Source organism: Lathamus discolor, chromosome 4 (genome assembly GCF_037157495.1).
Source record: "Lathamus discolor isolate bLatDis1 chromosome 4, bLatDis1.hap1, whole genome shotgun sequence".
Classification (NCBI taxonomy): domain Eukaryota; kingdom Metazoa; phylum Chordata; class Aves; order Psittaciformes; family Psittacidae; genus Lathamus; species Lathamus discolor.
This window is the reverse complement of record NC_088887.1, coordinates 94807349-94828278: the sequence shown is the minus strand read 5'-3', so window position 1 is coordinate 94828278 and position 20930 is coordinate 94807349. Positions and strand designations below refer to the sequence as shown.

At 42.0% G+C, this 20930-nt stretch overlaps 1 protein-coding gene across 3 annotated transcripts in view; it reads left to right on the top strand.

The window, feature by feature from the left end:
• The window catches only part of ELF1 (E74 like ETS transcription factor 1), an 82760-nt gene that overhangs the window by 45448 nt on the left and 16382 nt on the right, over positions 1-20930 (top strand). For all 3 annotated transcript variants that reach the window (XM_065678166.1, XM_065678165.1, XM_065678168.1), the window contains exons 3-6: positions 7722-7896; positions 15184-15291; positions 15584-15748; positions 20357-20440. In XM_065678166.1, the coding sequence (XP_065534238.1) occupies positions 7722-7896; positions 15184-15291; positions 15584-15748; positions 20357-20440 (532 nt within the window). The remainder of the gene's footprint in view (positions 1-7721; positions 7897-15183; positions 15292-15583; positions 15749-20356; positions 20441-20930) is intronic.

Here is a 20930-nt window from a genome sequence, read left to right as displayed (position 1 = left end):
ATCCACTTGTGATGAAGAATTCCCCAAATTCTGGTATCTGACAGTAGTTTTAACTTTCTTAGTGTGCTAGGATAAAATGCTGAATAAAAGTCACACTCCAGATGACTAGAAGGAGCAGTAGCTATTTGCTCACTGCTTTTTACAGATCAGTTTCTAAATTGTGTTACTGTATGCCAGCTATTCAGAAATAACCTTCAAAGTAACTTAAATGGGTTTCTTTCACACTGCAGGGGGAATATGTCTGTTCTTATCTGAGTAGGTTCTCAGTTAGGAGCTGATTATCTAAACCACATCCTGTGAGTCCTGAGGCTTCAGCAAGGAACTCCTATTGTAAAAATCAGGCAGCTCCTTACCAGATAGTGGCTAATAGTAGGGTTTGCATTTATTAACAAGAAATTAGGTGTTTGGCTATTGTGGAGAGACAGCTTGTAAAAGGCTGCGATGTACTGCAACAAACTGTTCCTGGTTTTGTAGATGTGAAAAGCATTGATCCTCCTGTCTTTCAAAAATACTTTTGGCTTTATAATCTTGTCTCTAGTTTTCTGTATGGCCAAATATCTGACTGGGTCAGTGGCCCGTTTCTGCTGTCAGAGTCATGTGATCACTTCAATGAACTGAGTGTTGTCTGTCTAAAGTGCTAACTCAGTTTTGGGTGGAACTTGTAATGTAACTTCCTTCCCTGTATTTTTCCAGAGCTTGTGGCAGCCTAGGGATTTAGGTATGGGAATTGCACAAACATAGCTGAAAATGAGCCTTATTTATTACTGCTGTTTGTTGTTCATTGCTGGGTTTGCTTTACAAGCTGATGGGAGAGGGAAGAGTTGAGATGGGGAGGGCTACTTCAGTGCCGTTTCTGGAAAGGGTAATGTGAGCAAACATGGTTTTGTTTGGTTTAGTTGTGCATTCTGCCTCTTGCAGTTCCTTCAGATGTTCACCTGGAAAACTTTGGAAATACTAAAGAGCACTCAACAGGGCAGTAAAAACTCCTTGAACAGGGCTTCTTCCACCTCCAGAACAAACTCAACCTTGGCATTTTTCTCGTAACCCAAATAAACCCTATTTCAGATGAAGTGTAAGGAAAGAAGGTCTCCTGTAGCATACCCTCAACGAAATGAAAGATTTGAAAGGCCAGAGGGAGAGAGCGCACAGCAGAAGGTCCATCACTGCAAAGAATCCTCTTAAATCACTGGGTTAACTTTGTTCAGGTACCAAAGATGCAGGCAGCCAGTTAGCTGGCTGCATGAAGGTAGATCTTAAGTACTCACTTGTAGAAAAAGGAGTCCTGCATAGGGAAACGTCTGGGAAGCTGGAGCAAGATTTAGCTCAGACAAGGATTTATAGTACACTGACCCCAAAAGATTACTTATTGCTTATACCTGGTTGATCTGCTTCTTACAATGTAGGTGATATTGCTATTGCTACTCCTGAAGGTTCTAAGTTCTGGACAGATTGGGGATGGGTAACATGATTTGTGTACTTTGCAAACAAATTAGCTCTGGAATTGCTCTGTATTCTTCAAAAGCATTTTGTCAGCTTTTTGAGTATACAGAAGGTGACATATTTGTATACAGTTATCATTTAACTGGTCTTTGGATAATTACTTTTGTGATGCCCCCCAAAGCTTCATTGCAAGAGCTTTGGTACTTTTTGTCAAAGCTTTGCCTGGAGCCCTGTTGTGCCAAGAGCTGTCAGGACATAGAACAGCTGTGAGGAGAGGGTCAGGGTCTAGGTGGCAGCTACATTCAGCGTTTCAGGGAAGTCATCATTCATGGCTCTCAGAAAGTTATTTTCTTTTTAAGCCTTGGTTAAACAGCCATAAATTCTGAGCAGGACATTTGCAAATGTAAGCATTGGGCAGTGGCAGACACCAGTGGGAAGGACTCAGTCACATGGCCCATGTGAACTGGAAAGGTTCTCTCTTACCAGCTCGATCTTTTTCTGGTTAGAAAATTATGATTTATTTTTTTTACTTGGAGAGTTCATTTATCACATTGTGCTTATATGGTGAGGGAGAAACGGGATAATGTCCTCGTAATTTTGAGAGGGGAACAAGCAGCTTGCACTAATGCTACCGATAACCTGTCTGGCTGATGTTACATGCCAGAGATCCTGGTTAAATGGCAGGGTTGCTTTTTTGTTGTTGTTTTGTTTCTTTTTGAGAGAGACTGCACACATAAATCTGGGCAGGAGCTCCTACAGGCTTGGCCTGAGTCAGTGCCACTGTCTAAAACTGCTTTTTTTCATGTCTGCAGCTTCTCCCCTCAATGTCTTTTCATTTAGTCCTTTGTTAACTTAATGTTATGTTTGACATTGACATGTTGAATGTTTGACATTCTTAATCTAAAAAGCTGAATAAAGCAGCCACAGAGGCTGTATCCTTACTAGGAAGGTTTAAATGGTGCCAGAGTCGCACTGAATCATCGCAACCATTAAACTGCCAGCGTGGTCCCCAGCATGACTGCTCTGTGCAGTCACATGCTTCCTCAAGTGGCTGATGCATGTGGCAGCCTGTGCCTGGATACCGTCTGTATCTCTGAGGGACGGTTCTTTCTTCCCTTCCTCTGAAGAAGAGAGATTCAGTCCAAGCCCTGAGGTTGGGCTGTGACTTCTGTACCACCTCTTTATATCTTGGTTTGCTTTTCCGCATTCCCTGCTGTTGCCATGGGCTTTCTGAAGCATAAGTCACCTGGTCAAAGCCCAGGTCTAATTTTTTTGTCTATTTCCAGCTCTGGCAGAAAGTCCCCTCCTTATCCACTTGCTATTTTACGAAGTCTTTAAGGAAATGATTGTGAGACCCATACTGAGGTTATCTCCTTGGGAAAGCAGGCAGCATTTATCTGCTTCCAGAATCCCTCTGTGAAACTTGGTGGTTTGCAGATACTGGCCATGGAAACACCTTGAAAGTCCAGAGGCTGCCTCTGCTGTTGGCACAGGAACCCCCAGTGAGAGAAAGCCAAAGCCCATTTTCTAGTCACCAAGGTCACTTTGCTGGTTTGTTTGTTTAATAAATGGCCAGTTGTATTACAAGTCTGGATTCTGTTGCTCTATTGAAAATACTGGGTTTTTTTCACTGAGGTTTCTTTCCTTTTTTGCCTTGTAGCTTTTCCCTGCTCCTGTCTGTTTTATGCCTTTCTTCCCACCCATCACTCACTCGCACAACATTTATTCCACACCAGTTAGAAGCTAGTCACCATATTCCTGGAACAAGTTTTCTTCCTTAGAGGACTCACAGTATGAGAAGACGGTACCTCCAGAACAGAAGAAATCCCCTCCCTTATCTTCCATTTCCATGACCAGGGTGGTGTTTTGATCTTGTGTCAGTTGGTGACAGCTGATGAGAAAATGTTCAGAGAAAAGAAGAAACACCTTGTCGGCATGTCAGACACTCAAGTGGAAATATTGCCTTTGGCACCTGAGGAGAGAAGGTTCATTTTTCAGGGGGTCATCAGGCATGAGCGGTGCTTTCAAGGACCTCCTTATGGGATCTTCCACGGGCTTCAGCATCTGTCTGAAGCTTTGCAGTCTTCCAAATTGTTAAAGGTTGGTCTACAGGACCAGTTTGTAGATGAACTGCAGTGAGGAATTTGGTGTCTAAGACTTGGGAAGGTTGCAGTAGTAGCTCAACTGTTTTATATGTGCAGCAGACATTGGAGGTACACTGAAGCCAAGCCAAAGCTTTGGCAGAGTGAGGGTGTCATATTTTAACTATATTTTGCATGAGAAAGATAAAGCAGCAGAAGTAGGCAGAAGGAGAAAATACACAGATTGTTCTTCTATGGATTTATATATTGATTTCTTGAAAATCATTGCTGACACTTTAATTTGGGACTGTTTTTAATTGTGTAATACTTTGCACTCTTCCTTTTTGTTAGTGCATGTAGAACCACCTTTGTATTAGAAATAAATTATTTTGTGTTCATGCTATTAGAGAGGTAATTTAATTTGTCTTAATTGAATCACTACCTTCTAGTCCTTAATGTAATGTTTTCCCTGTGTGTAATCCTCATTACACACTGGTATCAAAGGGAGTCATAGTAAACACGGGCTCTTCTGCAGCTCTAAATGTGTAAAAAAACTTACTCCTGTGTCGTACAACAGCAAAGCCACAGGAAGCTTTAGCTTGGTTCTCAGTTGGGATTCAGGCACTGTCAATGAAAACAAGAAGTTTATGGAAGTCCTGAGGGGAGATTTTCTCTCTCAGCAATCATGTATACATCAGCATACATGAGTGATAGCTTTTAAAACTGCTTGTTAATGAAATCATAACCAATTACAAATATTGTGCAAGAAAAGTGATCATTTCTGCAAAAATGTATTTCAGATTAGATTTGTTTGCAGTTGTGTGAATGCTTTTCTCTCCAAAAGCATATGCTTCCTTCTGTACAACCATGGCAGGAAAGAAAGTCCATACATTGTAAGGTATGTGTTGGAAGCAGGTGGAGCAATGGGCCATAGGAAGTGATATTTACTTTGACTCTTCCAGTTCAAAACTAATGTAAACTTTGTTTTCTGATGTAAACAAAGCCACATTTAAAGTGTCTTACCACAAGTGAATGCTTTTCTGTTCATCTCTTGTCTTTTGGAAGCTCAGTGTGTCAGCAAACTCATTGGATGGTCTGGCACCAAGTTCAAGTCACAAGGTACTGCCCTGCCATAGGGGTGCTCTGCCTGTAGACAGATACAGTGGCCGTGTCGGAGTGTGTGAATGATGGTTGCTTCTAGACGTGGTCAAAATACAGTTTAACCTTGCAGGGCAGATCACATCTGATCACATGGATCAAATCAACTGCTGCTGAAGTGTGTGACAGCAGCACTGTTCAGTACCACAGGAAACATTTCGGTCAGCGGTGAGGCATACTTCAGTAACACGTGGATGCTTGGGCTTTTATAATTAGGTTTCACAGCAGGGTGATAAATAGGGTGCAATATCAATAGGGCTTTGAGAAGCTGAGCTGAAAGTATGTGACAGTTGTTTGGTTTTATCTGTTTCATTTATTATTCTGAAACAGTTTTTTATGACTTGTCCCCACTAAAGAATAACAGCAGTGCTGGAGCAGGTTTTGCCTCTCGGGGCCAAGTCAGTGACATGAGTGTCAGTCATTAGAAGAGGACAGAGCTGAGCTAAGGTAACTTTTTTATCCAGAAGAAGCTAACATGAGGGTCATCCTAAGCACGGGCAACTTGATCTGTTGCTGCAGATGCAGCAGTGGAAGCAGGGAGGAAGGAGCACCTCACCTCAGGCACATTGGGCAGGAAGCTGGGCATTTGTTGCTAAGTGTAGAGGAGACAGACACCTACAGCAGAAACAGACACTCGAACGCCCCCACCCTTTTGTAGTCAACGGAAAGGAATAGGTGTTTTTAGGCCATGATTCATCCTTTTGCAGCACAGGAGCCTCAAACTGGGCAGAGAAATATTGCCCTAGAAATACCCATTTCTCTGTCAGCTCTGGAGGAGGAGCCTGGGGTTCCTAGCTCAAGTCTAAGCACTACAGCAGCCTGAAGCTGCGAGATGAGCTTCACCCTTAGTGTCTACACACTAGAGCAGGATGAAAAGACCCAAGTCTTATTTGCATCTTCCCTACCTAAAACTGATGGTTTTAACCTGCTCAGTAGAATACTGAACAGGTACTTGGAAAGCACGTGCTGTACTTGCTTGCTGCTGACAAGAGCCTGAGTGTTGTATGTAAACCTTTTTCTATTATTTTTAATGTAGTTACATATATGGATGTACAATGTATGTAACCTACATCCTAATAGTTATATACTGTGGTATATTACTGAAATTGGGGTATTTAAACTATTTTAGAGCATGAATTGGGTCTCAGTGATGAGGCTGTAATGGACCGTGTTCCTTCTAGTGTATGGAACATACTGTTGAAAATAAAACCTTTTAATGCATACAGTATTAGATTTTTCTTCTTCTTTACAGCGCTTTATCTTGTTTTATTGATGTGGCTTTTATTTTATCAAATCTATTTGGGTTTTTTTTGCCTGAAAACAAATAGGATCAGGAATGTTGGGGTCAGTAAGCAAACAGGATGCATGTACATGTGAACATGATTCTTTCTGAGGAACAGCGAGGACCTTGTGGCCGCCAGTGATGTCTGGTTTTTCGGCCCCAGCATAATGCAGCTTTGGACAGAGTTGGCCACAAAGGTGTGGGGTAGAAGCTGTCCCATTGCTTGACAGTGCATGCGCCCATCATCTGGCAATGTGATTGCACAACAGAGCTTTAACCCATCTGCCCTTTGTTCATGTTTATTGATCTCCTGCCATGTTATTCTGGTTTGAAGCTTATGTTTGGTAGAGTAGATGGGTTATTTGTTGGGTTTTTTGCTTTTGGTTTTGTTGGGGTTTTTTTGCTTAGCAAACTGTCCATGATAGAAACCCATACAAACACTAGTTCTGTTTCTTAATTCTTCCTTTTTTTCCTGATTGCCCTTTACCACAGTTGTTGCTGAGACGTGTTTTACAAAACACAGAACAAGGTAAAGTGGTAATTACTGCCTTTTGAAACTTCCAGTTGCACTTTCTACTTTTAGTACTTAAGTTCCAGGCTCTTCCCTAGGGGAGGCTTAACTGCCGTAGCCCATGTCTGTGTTGAGCCAATAGCTCTGATACCATTTTCTGTTGATGGCAAGACTAAGACATGAGCAATCCCTAAGCAAGCTGTTATTTAAGCTGTTATTTAAATGGTTAAATAAGTAACCTCGGCCCATGCGTATTTGTGCTCTTCTATGGAGGGTGAGACCAAATGTATGTATACCGGTTTTATCAGGAGCATGCTTTAGCAACTTTTGGATTTGTTTTTAAAGACAGAGAAGCTTGGAGTTACGCCAGTCTTTCTTTGGGCCTGCTCTGCAATCATCAATTGTGACTTTCTTTCTGTAAAAAGCATTCAAAGAGACTAACTTTGGAAAATACTGTGTCTGTAGTAAATGGTATTTTCTGAAAACCTCTTCCTCTTGAATGGCTGCCTTTTCAGAGAGTGTGTGTCTCTCAGCAATATATTACTGGTGAGCTTGATTTCTGTTTTCTCAGCTGCCTCTTTTCTCCTGTATCTGATGCAAAATAACTATTGAGGCAGAAGGATGATGTCTGAAAGCAGACTTAGGAAGGGAAGCAGTGAGGGGGAGTAATGTCAAGTGACTAAAGCTGTAAGAATTAAAGAGGGAAAGTATTACAGCATGTATACGAAGCACTCCCTGTTACTTTCCTTGCTCTTGTAGCAAGCATCCCCAAGTGATTTTCAACTAGTGTCTCATGGGAAACTTGGTGCCTGTGAGAGCTTCGTCCAGCCCTGACAGCCACAGGACTCCTTTGCCCCCAGCTTGACGGGGAGAACAAAAGTGCTTGTGGCAAGTCCTGTGCCCACTATTATTGCCAACAACACTGAGCATTTACTGTGCATTGTCACTCTTCTGTGTTGTCAGCTTTTGTGCTGCAAAATAATGTCCTGGGAGTCTCGTGTTTCCTACTCAAGTAAAGCCAGTATATTAGATATTAGAGTGATGCTCAGCCTCTGGCCCATAGTGGGACACTGCTGCTACTGGAGTTTATGTGCTAAAAGTCATCTTGTTCTTTGGTACTTTCTCCTGACAGTCTAATATTTGAGCAATGTCAAACAGGTCTGTTGAAGTAACAGTAAGTTTAGATTCAGGTTAAGATTGGATGTTGTCTGACTACTGTTATTTTAATATTCTTTTTTCTACGTCCTAGCTTGGTGATCCATCTATTTTCCCTGCTGTCATCGTGGAGCATGTTCCTAGTGCAGAACTTCTACATAACTACTCTGGGTTAACCTGTGTGGATGAACCTAGTGACATGATCACTGAGAACTCTCTGGACGTCGCAGAAGAGCAGATCATAGAAGATGATGATATCACCCTCACAGGTTGGCAATAAAAATACTTCCATGCCACATTTTTGCACCAAGATGGTTGTAGCTAACGTGGAAAAAAGGCTTAGTGACAAAATCCAATAGGAAGCAAACTTACAGAAGTATTAAATGCTGTTAATTCTGTACAAGACAGAGAAAATGGCATTAATACTGTTAGCAGGTGGCTTGCAATCCCAGCTGCACAGCTGATAATGGTGAAGAGCTCCATCCATCAACAGAGATTTAGACAGAGTCCTGCTCAGAGTACCAACAAGATTTTTCTTTGCCCTTACCTGGTTTGTTTGCCCTTATTTAGGGGTTATTATGTAAATGTACATACCAAAAAGCAGGAATACGCAGTTTGAGTAGCTGTGCTGCTTTTAGCTTCCCAAGGGTATACAATTAACCATAAAATGTGCATGTTAGCGTGACATGCTGGTGTAAGTACGAACAACATAGTATGCATTTTGGATCTTTAATAATGATGCCTAAGCTACAGATGTTCTGTGAATTCTGTTAGAAAAGGTAGCCCCAGTTCTCAAGAGCTCAGAGATGCCACATGTTGTAAGAAACAACCCCTCGCTGTGTTTGAAGCAGTTTTGCAGAACAAGCCTGAAAGGAGGGGTAGATACTTCACAGAGAGATCTGTTTCTGCATCCTCTTGCAGCCATTAGGCCTTACACCTGGACTGTCTCCAGGGCTGGAGACTGTTTGCTGGTTTCAATCATGCTTTTGACATGATTTCCAAAGGCACAGTCTGATACGATCTTTTACCACCAAAAGCAAAACAAAAACTCCACAAAACTTGACATGAGGAGCAGTTCACAGAGTAAACTGACGTGAGCTGTTCTCAGTAAATGGGTTTATCTGATGAAAATGCCTCCTTTTTTTTCTTAGTAGTGAATTAACTGTGAACAGACTGTGACCGTACACATCAGTTAGCTGATTATTCAAGAAGGTTGTACATACTTAAACATTATTTCAAGTCAAGACCTCTTGCCAACTATTCCCTTGCTATTCACATTAATTATTCACACTGCAACTGGCATTTCCTCACACTGTTTGAATTTTTCATAGCGGATTGTTTTTATGAATCCATATTCACTGTAGTACATTGTGTGTGAATTTTTACTTGCATGAGTAATTGTGAAACTCCACTTTTGTGAATGCTCTTGTTAACATTTTTTTTGTGCTGGTCACATGAGAAGGGTTTGCAAATTGTTGCCAGAGACCGAAAATATGTAATCCTTGTAACCAATGGTGTCCAAGGGTTTCTGGGATACTTTGGAAGCAGACAAGCACGGTATTGTTCCCATCATCCATTGTAGTCCAAGCACTCTGGTTTTCTTTAAAGTCAAAGTCCTTAGAAAACCAGAGCTGCCACTTTGCAGAGGTTGTTGTTGTGAAGGAGATAGATGTTCACTAATTCTCACACTCTCCATCCTGCTAGCTACTGCACATGCTGTAGGTGTCCCTGGACAGGGCAGTGGATGAAACCAGGCCAGGCAGGGACCAGCCCCACTGCGGAAAGCTCCTGCTCAGGATGCAGAGCAGGCAACTGTCCAGCCTGACTCAAGGGGGGCAGAATTTGGGCCCGTAGGGGAGTGAAGGCACCCCACAGGAGGTGAGAAGAGAACACTGAGGAAGGAGCCCTCTGCCTGCTGCATGCAAGCATCGGCTGTGGCCGCAGCTGCCTGCTTGAGCTGCAGGGCTGCCATGGAAGAGAGCGCAGCTTGCCATAGGCTGCCTCTGAAACAGGGCTAATCATAACTGAAATTTCCCACCTACTCTATATTCCAGCTGCTTTGTTTTTTTTTCCCCTCCTTTCTTTGAAGTTCCGCTCTTGTTTTCATTTCATGGGGTGTTTGGCCTCAACAGTGAAACGTGTTGTTTTGCTCTTTGAAGTTTGGACCATTCTTTTCAGTCACTTCCACGTTATGCCTTTGAGAGAGGATCAGACCTACAAAACCAGTACTAATTCCACATTAAAATATTCGTAAGGCTGAAGTTCACAGCAAACCGAAACTGAAACCACCAAGATTTATGACTAAACATTACCAAGATACGGCTGCTTAATATGCAGGGTTTGTAAAACTTACCAGTTTCTCAGTACTGCTTCATGACTCTGTCATACGTTAAGCTTCTCTTTTCTCCTAAAATAACAGAAAATAGCAGTAGGTCTCCTGAAACTGAAGCAGTTAGTTTTTAGGGATCTATGTGCAGAAAGATAGACTGGTAGGTTTTGCCAACTCTAGGATGTAGCTCCAGCCCTTCAATCCCATGGCTCTTGCATATCAGTGATTACTTACCTGTAGTATAAATTATAACCTACAGAAAGAACAGCATCTACTTCACATGAAACCCTGCTAAAAATCAGCTTTTTAGTTACGTTACCACTCGGCCTGTATTTTTTTTCTCTTCTCCTCAAAAGCGCTCTTCCCTGGAAAACCTATGATGCCAGTTTGAGCCAATATTACAGGATTTTGAATGATTAACTATCATGTAATAAAGGGTGATTAACAAGATAAAGTGGAACTTTTGGCTTTGAATGAAGTTTTATCTTGAAAAGGAATATTGAAAATGTTTTTTTTCCTTTCTAGGAGGAATATTGAATTATTACATTTTCTCTGAAAAATACAGGGAATAACATTCTGTGCAAACTAAATTCTGGGCCAACTTGTCTTCTGCTCTTTATGTACCTTAGTGGTGTTTGCATAGGATGAGGGAAGTGGCTGCACTGAGACAGTTTGGGGGGTGAGACAGGAGGGACAGAATATTTGTGGTTAGTGGGAATAGTGAGCATGGAAGTGTGCATTTTCATGGATCAGTAATGGTGCTTAGTAACCAGTTCAGAAGTTACTTTACACCATTTTGAAGTTTAGCAGCATTTGGCTGTACATTTTGTGATGCTGTAGCATTCATGGCATGCACCAAGCTGCATGGGTATGAGAATGAAGGCAAAGAGATGTTGGGTACTGCAGGCCCGCACAAAACTCATCACCTTTGGTGATCATTTATGATGTTACAAAGAAGTCCAAAGGAATAGTTTGGTTGAAACTGAACTTCATAGTGTTAATCCATAAGGATTTTGAGTTGACAAGATGCCAGTTGTAAAACAAACAGACAAACCCCAACAACGGGTATGGTTTCAGTTAGTGTGTAAAGAAGTTACTCACTGCTGCATGTAGCATCTGATTAAAAACCGTGAGAGCTTTTTGATACAGCTCCCCGGTGAGATGATTTTCTTTACAAACTGTAAAGCCTCATTTAAAAATGAAAATGAAGGATCATGTGTAGGTCTCCTGAAATATGTGGGTTCTTAAACTCGATTTTCCAGTGTTTGCTAGCAGTCAGCTGAGAGATGATACTGAAAAGCAATTGCTTAAATTTAACAGCCAGCTATTCTGCGAAAGGGGGCTCTGTCCGTGTTGAATGGGTCATTTTCTACTTGTAGCACCTTTAGATTTCTTTTGATGTTACTTCGAGGCTGTAAGCCCCCTGGTTTTGTCTATAGTGAAACCAGCAGTGAATTTAAACACAGCTGTGACTAGCACAGCCCTTATCTTGGCCTGCACAGGGAGGCGCCTGTATTGTCCGCTCTCTGGAGCCACTGGCCACCAGGGAAGCAGCAGGAGCAGGATGGGATCACCAGAAGCAGCGTGGAGCTTTCAGAAAGGCTGTAGGCAGGACTTGGTGCTGAGGTGGGGAGCTTCCAGCATGAGCCATAGTTTCTTTCTGAACCAGGTGAGGAGAGCAGAAAGCTGTGTTTGGGCAAGCCTCACGCCAACGGCAAGCGCTGCTGATTCATAGCGAACCCAAATTTGCAGTAACTGGGCTGTCACTGACGTGCAGATACCGAGGGTTACACTTGTGGCTGGCTCAGATAAACAAGAACTTGTAAAGTACCCTGGGAAAAAAAAAAGAAATTACTTTTGGGTGTGGTTTTCCCTTCCCCCCCCCCCTTTCCTTCCCCCCTTTTTCTTAATTCTTCACCCCATTTTTTTCCCCCATCTTTTTCCTTTTTCGTTCTCCCCATTTCCTTTTTTCCTCTTCTTTCCTCCTTTTTTTTTTAAAGTTTCCACCTATTTAATATAACGTTAGAAACCTGATGCTTCTCAGAAAGCACCTCCCCCGTTCTTTCAGCCCTGACATTGCCAAAGTGCAACAAATAAGCCACGTCATCCCAATTCTTCTTAAATTTGTGTCTGTATCATAACTGCCAGTGGTTGTAATACCTTTCTGCAGCGTTAAGGGAAAAACTAAAATAGCAGACACCAACTTGCCTTTGGAAGCTGAGCTGGTTATCTCCAAGCACTGTCTGAAGCTGAGTAGTGTGAATTAGCACCTTGCTGTTAGTAGGGCAGAGAGGTGGTGCCTCACCCTCTCTGTGTGGTGCCCCACGCCTTGTTTGTGTTAGCTCTTGAGTTCTTGTAATTCAACTTGCTAACTCAGCAATACCCCCCAAACTTGTTTTCAGCCATTTTGTAAAACTAAATTGACTCTCTGTATGATCAAAAAAAGCTTGAAGCCTGGCTTGTGTTAAGTGCTGGGGATTTGGATCATGAACCGGGGAGAGAGATGGAAGGAAGAACCACAGCCCTTGCTTTTTTCAGCAACAGGGAAATACTAGTTTGTTTCAAACCACCTTGTGAAATCATCTGCTAAGAAGAGGCTTGGAGGGTGTTAGGAAAAGCATTAATGTGGTTACAAACCTCATTTTTGCCATTCTGTGTCTGTGGATAGAAAAGACCGTTGGTGCTCCTTATGTATTTTGTGAGCATCAAATTATATTTATCCTATGCTTACATTATTTGTATGACTATTATAAGTTCCTTTCATTAGTCTTGGAAATGGATGGTCAACTTCTAGCTACACGGTGTAACGGTGATGTAAAGCTGGTGACCTCTGCCTCGCCTGACAACATTCAGAGTGAAGAATTAACACAGCTCCATCACTTCAGCACCTGAAAGCAAGCAGGCAGGTTTGCTCCTCATACAGCTCTTACTGGGGAAGGAGCGAACAGTTGCTGCCTGCAGCACTGAGGACCAGGGAGTACCACTGCTGGCTTTTAAGTTGTATGTGGCAGCATAAACTAGCCCCACTCCATGGCTTTGGCTGAGCTGCATCGTGGGGGGTTACCTTCCTGACCATTCAAAGAATGCCAGAACTAATGACAGCTGCTTTGGCAGTGCTGTGTGCCTGTATTTAGGGTGACATCCTTATTGTGGTCTGTGTTATGCTGGTTGATGATATGGAAGGTTCTCATCCAGATAAAGTGGAACCAGAAGTGACCAGGCCAGTGCTTCTAAGCCAAGCATGAGCGTGCCTGCAGTCTGCCTGGGCTGCACTTGGTTCAGTCTCCTCCTCAGCTGGCCAAGCACTCCCTAAGGATGCTGTTTGGTTCTTGGGCCTGAGGTGTGTGTGGCGGAGCTCTGAGCCTGCACGACAAAAGTGTGAGCAGTTTGCTGCCCTGTCTCCCTCTATGGCTTCCCAAGCCAGGCCCACCACCTCACCTTTTCCCTTCATGCTGTCCTCTCCAACTTTGTGTCTCCCATTTATTAAGCCTGCTTGGAGATGTCTGCCAGAAGTTGCAGATCCTTAACTGAATGTCTATGCAGGACAGGGAGTGGAGGAGGTCCTGTAGACAGCAGGGCAAGTTGTTGTGTGGGTCAGGGGTTCCCAATGCTTGTCTTCTGTCTTAGCCTGAGCCTCTGATTCTTGGGGCATGGTAGGACTAATGTTGAGGAAAAATCCAGAAGGTAAGGATGAGCCTTCTCCTGAGCTCTGTGTGCTGCCCGTAGCTCACAGCTGGGTGGAGGAGGTAGGACTGATGTGTGACAGTCTGCATTCATCTTTGCCCTCTCCTACTGATAGGATTGCTGGAGTTGTAAACGCTTGGGGTGAAACTGTATGTTGTTGTTGTTGCTTGGTTGGTTTTTTACTTGTTTGATTGTTTAGTGCTGATGTTTTGGTTGGGTTTTTTTAAGTGCAGAGATAAACCTCTTGCTTTTATATGAAGAAAACATGTTCCAGGGTTGTTGTGTGTTGTGTTTCATGGTGCATTTTTGCTTGCTCAGTCAGTCTGTCTCCTTTCTTTTTTCTTCTTTTTTTTCTTCTTTTTGTTTTTTATGAGTGCCCCACCCCAAATTCCTCAAAGCTAAGCAGGGAGAGAGGGCATGAAGCTGACTCATGACCGGGCTGAGAAGGTAACTGATGTCCCTTGGTGCCTAAGGGAGGGGAATACCAATGCAGCCCTTTGTGCCACTTGATAGGTGCAAGTGAATTCCTCAGTGTGGCTTCAAATTGGTGTCAGAGGATAAGGAAGCCTGGCCCGTGCATTGCTGTCCAACAGAGATTAACATCTAAAAGAATGTGTTGAACACTCCCAAAGGTTTATGGTACCAGAACTAAGATCTAACTTACTTGTCATGCTATGTTTATATAAAAAAAAAGTCCTCTGGTTTGGTACTCCTCCTCTCAAACCAGTGTTATCTTCTTGGACAGCTGTTATTTTGCAAAATGATATTTTATTGGGTGTTTCTGGTGTGTAGCTTCAGATGACCTGAAGTATAAACTGGTGCTCAAGAGCTTTGGATTTGTCTAAAGGACACCATCATAAAATTGATGAGGGATTGTCCAGTAGTCAGACTTTCTGAACAGTTTGCCAGCCCTCCGTATTGCTTATCATGGTTTATGTCTGCTTTCCAATGTGATCCTGGAGCCTGCACTGTTAGCCCTACCTGTAATCCCCATGGATTTGAATGGTTTAAGATTCAGTTACACATTCAGATCATATGCTCTCTAATAAAAGTTATGGAATATTTTCTGATCTGTCCTCCAGGCTAAATGACAGGATACTTCTGGTGAGCATCTCTTAATTATGGAATTCACTTCCTTTGGACCACCATAAGAAGAAATCAGCAATATTGGTTTTTTTTAAAAAGATACTGTGTGAAGTATTGCTTGTAGTAGTGATGTTTCTTAGGGTTCATGTGTGTTGTGTTTTACTGCATGTGCTTGATCAGGAAAGGGGAGGAGGTAGAAAGATGAGGCAGAAATAAAGGGTTTATGTTGACTTTTGTTTTATTTTTTAATTCACACAATCTAAAAAATGTAGTGTATTAAATAAGGAAATTCTTGCAGTGTGCATTTTCTCCCCAGCTAACCTGTTACTGCTCAGCTAGTTGAAGATCATGTTTGCCACTTATTTTTCCCTAGAAATGAAATAGGAATAAATACCATGTTAAGCTTTAAGTCCAGTTTGTAGCTTGTTAAGAGTTAATTTTTCTGTCTTGATTCTAGTTGAAGCATCTTGTCATAATGGAGATGAGACAATGGAAACAATCGAGGCTGCTGAAGCACTTCTCAATATGGATTCCCCTGGTCCTATGTTGGATGACAAAAGAATAAGTAAGGTTTTTATGAAAGCAAATCTAATCTGTATTTGCCTTGCTTAGTTGTGAAAGAAAGAGGGATTCAGTGCACCATGGTTACATGGAATTGCTAAGATTATTTTGTTTCCAAGTAGCCCTGTGTGCATAGTTTGGCTAACAGAAATCCAGTGTTGTAGACAATGATTTAATTGCTTAGCCAGAGTTGAACAGGTAAGGAAAGATGCAAAAAAACCAAAAAACAAGGACAAACAGCCTTTAAAAGTCCTTGTGGCTCTGTGAAAATATCCCTATTGTCCCTTTCTCTTAAGCAACTATGTTTGACGCAACTGAAGATGATGATATGGTGTCTCCTATTACACACGTGTCAGTCACATTTGATGGGATCCCTGACGTGGTGGCAGTTCACCAAGCCCCAGACCCTTACGCTGAATCACCAGAGACTCCAGAACTTGAACAACCAAAGAAGAAAAAAGGTAAGATGCTGCTGGAGAACAGCGGTATGGAGTAGGAGAGCAGTGGGTGGCATGCTTGCCTCCCCTGGGGGTATCTGAAACCATTCTGGGTGTCAAAATGACTAAGCTAGAAATTTCTCAGCTAGCAATACAGAGGAAACGTTTTCTTACTGGGTAGTGTGAGCACAGATGCTAGTGCTTAGATAGTAATGATTCTGGAGAGGTAGCAAAGATGGCCTTTCCCACAGGAAACACGGATCTCTGCTTGTTCCTATTTGTAGTTTCTTCTTCAGAGCAGAATTGCAGTACAAGCTATAGAAATTTTGTTACTATGAAAGCTACTTTAATTAGCTCTTATTTAGTTTCAAGTAAGAATATGGGATGTGAATGAGAGGTTTTTTAGCTTTTGTTAAATATGAATGATTTCATTTTAGGTGGTTTTAAAGTAGCTGCATGCTGTAGTAAACATTAGTCCCATTTATAGTAGATAGCATTTACACAGCATTTACTGAGTGATGCTCCATTGGAGCTGGTACTGTGCCAGGGGGTAATGAAGTGGTGTTAGTCAGACATTCTGCTCCTGTTTTCCTACCCTGCTCCAGCTTGGATCCCACCAGAGGTCCTGAAACAGATGTCTGCGGGTAGACAAGGCATGCAGGGCCAGCAGATGTGAGGTGCTGTTACAACAGATTTTTAATAAAAGAAGAAATCAAGAAAGTTATGTTTCTGGAGCTAATCCTGGGACTGAATCAGAGCACGAGGACTTTGACAGGTTCCCCTGTGAAATGAAAGCATTCCAGAACAGGGCTCCTGCTACCCAGCCATACTCCTACTGAATGAGAGTGCATTTTTACTGCTGCTTTTGCTGCTACTTCTAAATATTGGGAGTCTCTACTCTGTAAGAGCGAGCACATTGGCCTGTGGAAATCTTGGGGAAGCCCCTGAGCCCCGTGTGTGTCACAAGGTCTGGCAGGATGGGTGTGGGTTGGTAAAACTCCCATTCCCCTAAGAAAGCTGAACTGAAACTGCTGTGGAGGAGAGCTTTACCAGCAGCTGCCCCGAGAGTGCTGCTGGGGAAGCTACTGTGCTGTGTGCGGTACTGTGAGATAGCCACTGTAACAGGGTTTTAAACTGTTCTTTTGGGTTTTTCTTTTCTTCTTTTTAATCACAGAATCAGCTAGGTTGGAAAAGACCTTTAAGATCATTAAGTTCAACCTTAACCCCAGTCCACCATTAAACAAGGAGCTGCTGTCTGCCACATACTTAACCTCTTTGGCTTGATGCTTTCATACCCTCTTTCGTATTGTGCTTCTGCTTTCTCCCACTCCTTCCTCCTCCCTAGCTGTAGGTTAGAAAACCGTTTGCTTCACAGCAAATGTGTTTCTTTTTGACAGTTACATCAGATAGAAAATATGCTAGAAGAGATGCATCAGCTTAGTGTTTCAGTAACAACTACTCACCAAAGTTGAGCCTTCATGAGGTAGACGGTACGGTCTGAGTGATGTTGAAGTGTTACTTCAAAATGTCCAGGGATTTGTAAGACATTGATGTGCCAACAGTTGCTGCAAAATGTTATTGTTTTGTTATGTGCTCTTTAGGGTGACGTGCAGTGTGTGGGTGAGGTTCTTTCGGTTGGTTGTTTATTCTTATTTTATCTTCATAAGTGCAGTCTCTTTCCCTTCCTTCCATAAGTTTTGTGGCACAGCAAAGGACCACAGTCATTTAGCCCTATTCATACCACTCATGATTTTATAGACTTCCAGCATAATATAACCCATCAGCTAAACTTACAGGGTTGCACTGTGCAGAGTGTTGCCAGCTAAGTGAGCCAGAATGGCGTTGCCAAGTAGAGCTCCTCCAAGAAAATGTTCTGTAGAAGTGACAGGGTGATTTCACTTCCTTTCCTTGTGGCCTTACTGCTGCAGCAGGAGGGCTGTATCCACCCATCTGTGCCACTCCAAACCCATGTTCAGCGTGATGTTTGCACTCATGAATGTCTGAGCACTGAGCTGCTGAACTACAGGGCAGAAAGGCAGGATAAACAGAGCAATGTCAGAGGAAGAAACTTGGAAAGTTGCTATGCTAATACGTTTAGTCTCATTTTTGCTATGGAAGGCACCTGGCAGTAGGTGGTCACAAAAGTTATGTAGACATTATATTTAGATACACACTGTTCATTAGGGGTTTAAATTTTCTTTTTTTTTTTATTTTCTTTTTTTTTGAACAAACCCCACTGAAGACAGTGCAAAAAAAATGTATTGAAGTTTTTCTGGTGTGGTACTTAATCAGGGTGAGCATCTCACTGTCTACATATCACATTAAGTTGTAGCATGAATTTCTAACCTGGCATGTTTTTGCACCCATGGAAATAGGAAAGTGGAAATACCAATTGTAAATTCATTTGGCTATGTAAAAATTGCAGTAGTCCCACTTTAAGGCTTGGCCGTGGCATGTACTTCATCCTTCCTCTTTGTAAAAGTCTCTCCTAAAAAGGAATTTAGTGATGTACTTTGAAAGGTAACAAAGTCACGCTCTGCCCAACCAAAGGAGGAAGTGTGCTAATGCTTAATGTGCTTTCAGAAAGTATCTTCTTTTAAACAAAGGAAACTGTATTTTGTGTGTCTCTGTTCGCTGTGGTTTTGATGGTGTCAGCAGCTGGAGATTATAGCTCACAGTGTAGTTTAAAGCCATCGTCTTAAGGACCTCTAGCCCAGATACAGAGCAGTAACATCAATACCTTTCTGTAAATGAGTTTCACATTCTTTGCTGATTTCTGATTTTCTGTGGGTTTCAGGTAGAGAATTGTCCAAATGGGATGACCTGAAGTAGGGTAGGCTGAAATGAGAAAGCCTGGAATTGCAGGAGTAGTATTCATGTTAGGAGCCTAGGTTATCCCTAATCAGAAATGCGTAAAGTATATGTGATCAGTACTTAGTCATGAGCTAGTTGAGCCCTTATCCTCTTCTTTTCTTTCAAGATCTGATCTTATTTGGACACAAGGTAATTAATGACATCAAAATAACACTCTCCACTCATTAATGGCATACATTTACACCAGTGCAAGAGGGGAAACAAGGTGAGCATCCAAGAGTCTTCCAATGACACCTCTCTGAGGGGAGAAAAGTGCTTAACCAAAGTTACCCTGAGGGACTACTTGTTCAGTAGAAGCTGATCTATACAAGAGTGACTTCATCTAGACATTGTAGGGAAAACAGACATTTCCACAATCAGTACTGGTGAGTGGAACAAAGCTGCTAAAAATGTACTAGTTTCTTACCCTTTCATATGGTGATACGTGAAAGAACAGTGTGGTAGGATTTGCCCCCTCCCATCCTCATTGAAATCAAGGAAGACATTACTGTCCAAGACAGTCATTGGACTTCGTGTCCCATCTTTAGTCATAAATCCTGTCAGATTAGCAGACAGCGCAGACTGGCACTGAGCATTTTTTTCAGAGGTAGTAAAAAAGCCTCTCTGCAGCAGAATCATTTCCTTACTAAAATAGCCTCTAAAACCAAAATCAAAGTGGAGTATCATACTGCACAGCATTGCACAGGCCTATTGGTCTTGCCTCAGAACATCAACTCTTTGAAAACACAATAAATAGAGAAAAAGAAAAATATTTTTTCTTTAGATCTTTAATTCTGACAATATGCTATTTAGATTAGAAATATGTTTCTCTGAGTCCTTGGTCTATTCTGCCTCTCAAAAGAGCAAAGGTAGTACGTGAATAATTTAGGTTTTATCAATGTACAAAACCCTGCAAAATCTGATAAATTTTTACATCATAAGAAAGCTCTGAAAGTTCCTGATTAATTACATTACCTGTAAAAGCTGCCATTGCAGGGAATGAGAACTAATGAAGGAATAGGTTCAAGGTTTTATATTGAAAAATGCTTCGGCATGACTTACATTTTTTCTCCAGTTATGTTTAGGTAGTTGATTCCTCCACATTTTTAAATGCATACTCTTCATTCTTGTCATCAGTTGTAACTAACTTCTTTCTCACCAGAGACAGGCACCGTGCTTATGACTTTAAAAACTGGCATTTTTCAGAGCCCGTTACGGGTTCTGAAACAACCAACTGACTTTACCTGTAGCCACTGTTGAGAAAGCTGTCTTCTACCCATTTCTTGAAAGAAGTGAAAAATGCTTTCTTCACGTGACAGTGTAGGTTGCTGCTGTCAGTGGGCACCTGCAAGCTATGAAACAAGCAATCTTGTTTTATCCCCAAATTCCATGTTGTTAATGAGTGAACAAGAGGGTACTCTGTATTTTATCTAGTTTTTCCTGTTTAAACTCTTGCTCACGGTTAACAGCTTATTCTTCCTAACTCATCAGTTTTAAGTATTCTTAGGAGTACTTAAAAAGCCACAGAAATTTCCAAGGGACATGGACTTTGGAGAAGTGAGCATAATCTTTACCAGAAGTACACTGAGCATACAGGGCCCAATCCTACTGTAGAAACTCATGTTCAGCATAGAACGGGGCTTTTAACTTGCTACAAATGGAATCCTCTTTGAATTGGGAAAACAGATCTCTTTCCTTTTTAGGTCCTTGTTCTTTTTTATTTCCTTTTTTTTTTTTTGCTTTTTAAGCTGCAGTTGACTTACTAGTGGTTTATTTCAGGGAAGAAGTCGAGGCCACCTCGTCCTGAGTCCCCTACTACAACTCCAAACATATGTGTGAAAAAGAGAAACAGAGATGGAAAGGGTAAGTTTAAGAGCCGTCCCTGAATTTTTTAAAAGAACATTGTTTCTGAGGAACCACACTGTCAGGATATAAAACCAGGTCTCATGCACAGACGTGTTTAACATCTCATCTTAAGGCAAGCAAATAATGAGTGTGCAAGATTTCCTAATGCAATACCCAGTTCCTAGGCAGAATAACATATTTGTCAATTTATTTGCCATGATTCTTGGAAACTCTTCAACCCCTGCAGAGGCTGCTGTGATCTGAGTGAAGTCTTGGGGCATGCTTTGCATTGTATTAATGTTTCTTGGGCTGTGGTTATTTTGACAGATGATCTTTGGAAATGTTTTCCATCTGTGTGTGTCTAATTCTGCATGAGAAGCTAATCAAGGCTGCCAGTTGGCAGCAAGAAGTACCAAGGCCTGAATGTTGAGGAAAGTTACGACGTAGCTTGAAGACTTTGGCAGAAAACTTGGGGTTTTGATCCTTCTTTCATTCCTCCTGTGTTTAA